The 4,703-nt window shown below is 33.7% G+C and overlaps 1 protein-coding gene across 1 annotated transcript in view; it reads right to left on the bottom strand.

Moving 5' to 3' along the window:
* LOC106464808 (ATP synthase subunit gamma, mitochondrial-like) overlaps window positions 1-2,882 on the bottom strand; it is a 23,215-nt gene extending 20,333 nt beyond the window's left edge. The window contains exon 1 of the mRNA XM_013924966.2: window positions 2,726-2,882. Within this exon, the coding sequence (XP_013780420.1) occupies window positions 2,726-2,769 (44 nt within the window). The 5' untranslated portion in view covers window positions 2,770-2,882. The remainder of the gene's footprint in view (window positions 1-2,725) is intronic.
* Window positions 2,883-4,703: the final 1,821 nt, after the last annotated feature.

The following is a 4,703-nucleotide window of genomic DNA, read 5'->3' as shown; positions in this document are numbered from 1 at the left end:
GTGAAAAGTTAATTTTAATAACTTTTGTTCAATTGTGTTTGACTGCAATGAGAAAACGTTTAATACATGTATATATGTATATAGATTATTGCTATTCAAATAAAAACATTCTTAAACTTATTTTTCTTAAAACATAGAACAGTAAATAAAGAAGTAAAGAAAATAATTATCTTTTCTAGTTACAACCTTTGTACTCAGTTGCTGCTTGATGTAGGTTCTAAAGCCTTTTAAAATTGTGCACATGGAGGATATGAAACAATTTTTTTTTGGTTTTATATAAACATTTGGATAACTAAAAAATCAACTTACTACATCAATACCATAGAATTCAACTATAATTTATTAAGATTAGTAACTAAGCTGTATTTAGTCTAAAAAAATATGAAATTTTGAGCAGACTAAAGACACAACATACTTCTTGAAATCTTGGTTCAAAAGAAAGAATTGGCATCCTAAGAATTTAAAATGGCCAAGAAAGCCACTAGGGGGACATTCTCAGCTTTTGATTGGCTATTCATGACATATATAGAAGTATGTGTATATAAGGGAGCATTTCCAAAAATGGAAAGAGGTGGAAGGGGTGCCACTATGTTTGATTTATTACATGAGCAATATCTTAGCAAATAGAAAAGATATAATGTTCTTATTTTTTATTCTAGCTTGTTAATATCAGTAACTTGAATTTCTAATTCGTACAAAACTGTAGACTTAGTATTTTGACTTCACAAGCATCTAATTTGAACCAGTGATGCATTCAACATACCACGTGACACACAAAAATTGATGTTTATTTTTTTTTTAATATTTACTTTTAAATTATGAAATTGAGTAGTGTTTAGTTTTAAAATTTGAATTATAATCTACAGTTTGATACCAAATGCTAGTGTTAAAGCTAGTAGAAATACAGTACAAGTTTTGTTAAGTATAGCATGTTAATGTTAGTAGATATACAGTACAAGTTTTGTTAAGCATAGTATATTAATTTAGTATATATATATATATATATATACAGTATATGTTTTGTTAAGTATAACAGGTTAATGTTAGTAGATATACAGTACAAGTACTTCTGATTCATAACAAAACAACAGTTAGTGCTTAATACCAAAGCTGGTGAAATGGACCTAAAGGTGTAATAATCCTAATACTTCTGGTTCATAACACAAAAGAAATTAATCAGTCCATGCTATCACAGCTAGTGAAATGTGAAACTAAAAACAGCAAGCTTTAATATTTGTTGAACTTTTAATTTACAGCAAAACAGCATTTACTCATTGCATGATATCACAGTTGAAGAGTGAAGACAGCATTTCCCAGAGTGTGGGTCATGTCCCCCCAGGGGGCATGAATGTTTAGGGTAGAGTCAACAGTACAATAATGCAGATTTAAGCATTTTAATAAATTTTGTATTAATGAAAATAACGAGTAATTACTACAACATATATGGCATTTTAATGTGCATCCATGGATTACACCTAACGTGCAAGGAATGGGTTTTATGTGGAAACTCAGGACTGGCATGTACTTTAAGGAAGCTAGCTGTGAAGATGTGCAGTTTGAAGGTTGGAGTAGAAATCTTAGTTTATCCTAAATACAATTGAGGTGATAGATTAGAAATTTCAACCTTTAGCTTATGCAATTAGGAGAGTGGAGGAAAATAACAGAAACAGATAGAGACGGAAATGAAAAACATATGGATGTTATTATTATTTTATTTAGGATTATTTGTCTCTGATTTACCAGTTTCTTTTATGGTGAATATCTTTTTTTAAAGACAGCACCATCTGTTGCAGTATATCTTAACGTTTGGGAAACATTTGATAAACAGTCACAGAAAAGTTTCATAAGAAAATTTGATTTCTGCTTAACTTGGCAGAAACAAAAAGTTTAGAGAAAATGTAAATGATGGTATAAATCATGGTGATAAATGGACATCTGTTCAACTACAAGAGAGAAAGACAAGAGTCTGTTTTGGTATATTTGTTAATTTTTCTTATTATATTTATCAAATGGGCCTGAATGTGAAAAGTTAATTTTAATAACTTTTGTTCAATTGTGTTTGACTGCAATGAGAAAACGTTTACAAATGTAGAATCATTTGCTGTTTTATTTTACTTAGTGCAAAGCAACACGATGGGCTATTTACACTCTGTTCACCATAGAGAATTGAACCCTAGATTTTAGCATTGTAAATGTGTAAACTTACCACTGACTAAGAGGGAGACATGTGGAATCCAATTACTTTGAGTGAGAAGTTTACATCCCTGATAAAAACCTCATTTAAAATTAAATTAACATATACAGTTTTGGTCTCTTACTGCAACAATGTAGTAAAAATGCAGAAACAAGTTATATAATATGATGGAAGTTAATAAAAAGATTCACATCAAGATGGTGAATGGAATTACATAAAAATTAATTTGATAAGTACTAAAGTAAACTAGCAATAGTATGTACAAGTATCTGTAAATAGAGAATGAAAAACTTATGTTATTGCTATTTAGGTTGTACTGTATTCCACTCCTTGAAGTTTAAGTCTAATTGCGTAAAAACTTCTTTTTCAATTTTTGGTATAAAAATTAGCGTAACACTAAACAGTAGTCACAAGCAGTAGTAGCATTATAACTTAAGTCTTAAGGCCTACACAATTCTAATTTGTTAAATAGATTTAAGTGTAATATGCCTCCTTCAATACTAAAAAAAATAACATTATCACGATACTTACTAAGTTGGTGTGAAGATGGCAAAACGTGCAGCAGCAGGAAGCATCTTCGAGCTTAAATTTAAAGCTGTCTTTAAACCTAAAATCGTATTTTCCTTTCCAAAACCGTAGTCCTTTCGTCCACCGACCTTACCGACCTTAATCGTAAAATAAAACAGGTGCCGCCACTATCTGATATGCGGTTTAAATAGAGACTAAAAATACTTATTTCATTAATTACAGTTAGATATTCCTTCTCTATTTTATGGTACTTAAAGGGCGTATGGCAATAAGGACTCTAAAAGGTCTGTAATACCTTTCGATGAAGATACTCGAATATAGTGTCAGGTATGACAGATTTCTTATGATATGTGAAATATTTGCGACATTGTAATTCCTAATATAGCGAATACTAAGATATGTTGATTTATATTCATCAGTGTCGTTTATTTGTTTCACGTATTCGCCCCCCCCCAGTGGCTCAACGGAGAGTCTGAGACGTATAACACTAAAACTCTGGTTTCAATATCCGTTGTGGGTACAACAAAAATGGCCCGTAGTGTAGCTTTGTGTTTAACTAATACGAAACCATCAACAATAATCAGATATTTACACAAAGCTACACAAGGGCTGATTGCTGATAGACCAGATAGTCAAGAATTCCCACAACCAATACTTTGGTTGCTCTAATATAATAATGTAACTTAACCGTCACTCTTGGTCCCAAAGTGCAGAGAGCGATTTTATGGTAGGAAGATGCCAATCATGGGCCTTTGGAGTCATAGTCTAGTCCACCAGCAATTGGGCTACGCCGGCTCTATATTGATCAAATAATACTGTTACGTCTCTGGTCGTTTGTTAATTTCCAGTATAATTTCTTTCGGATGAAACTTTAGCGAAACAAGTCCTTTCTTAAATAAAACTAGTTTATTCTTTCTCAATACAACTTTGCAATACACTTAATTTCCACAGGCACTTTAACTTAAACATACGCTATAATTCACAACGATTCGCACACTTTACTTGCGGTCACTACAGCGCTTGACTCAATTGTCCGTCTCTGTCTCTGCAATTATCTATGCCGTCACTTCTTGCCGGTCTTATATATACAAAATAGAGGGCATCTGGCAAACACTCGAGCCTTCAGGAACTTTCTAGATACTCATTACGCGTTACCAGCGTCACGTGACTTCCGCTGTTGTAACACTGCCCCTTCCTTAGTATTGTTCGTTCCGAACAATAGCCACTTAAATTAAACCAATAGATAAGTAACAATAACTTAATTAAATGGACAGAATTTATAAAAACAAAATTAAAATTCAACAAAGTCTCTTAATTTTGCGGGACGTATCTTCTTCTGTACTGGTCTCTGTGTCGTTGGCATCTCCTTCAAGTGAGGTTCATCTGCTCCATCAGGAATTGTCCTAATATCTGTAATAGTCACATCAGTGGTAGTAACTTCATGAAGGGCTTCACTGTTTTCCTTCTCAAAACCAAGTAGAATTTCTTCTTCGACAGTGCCATTTTCAGGTGACACGTCTTCAGCAACGTTGTTCCATTATTCACTTCGTCCCAACTGAAATGTCCTGGACCATGATAATGCCAAAGCCTGTTGGCATGCACCACCTTTGGCTTGTCTCGCCGACGAAATTTTATTCGGAAAGTCACGTCTGAGAGACGATCCATTATGTCATATGGGCCTTCCCATGGAGAAGACAACTTAGGAGACTTCCCTTTGGTCTTCCTGGGATTATACAACCACACCTTGTCTCCTGGTACAAAGCTGACTTCAGTAGATCTCTTATCATAACATAGCTACATGGAATCAGCAGACGTTTTCAAGTTTGAACGCACTTGATGGTGAATATCATCCATGCTTTCCGATAACACTTTCACAAACTCTGACACATTCTCAGGTAACTCTTCATAAGGTGGGCGTCCTATTAACAGATCCACTGGCAACCGAAGTTCCCGACCAAACATCAGCTTTGCTGGAGTGTAT

The sequence above is a fragment of the Limulus polyphemus genome, unplaced genomic scaffold (genome assembly GCF_000517525.1).
Source record: "Limulus polyphemus unplaced genomic scaffold, Limulus_polyphemus-2.1.2 Scaffold1746, whole genome shotgun sequence".
Lineage (NCBI taxonomy): Eukaryota > Metazoa > Arthropoda > Merostomata > Xiphosura > Limulidae > Limulus > Limulus polyphemus.
Note: the sequence above shows the minus strand (reverse complement) of the source record. Positions and strands in the feature narration are given on the sequence as shown.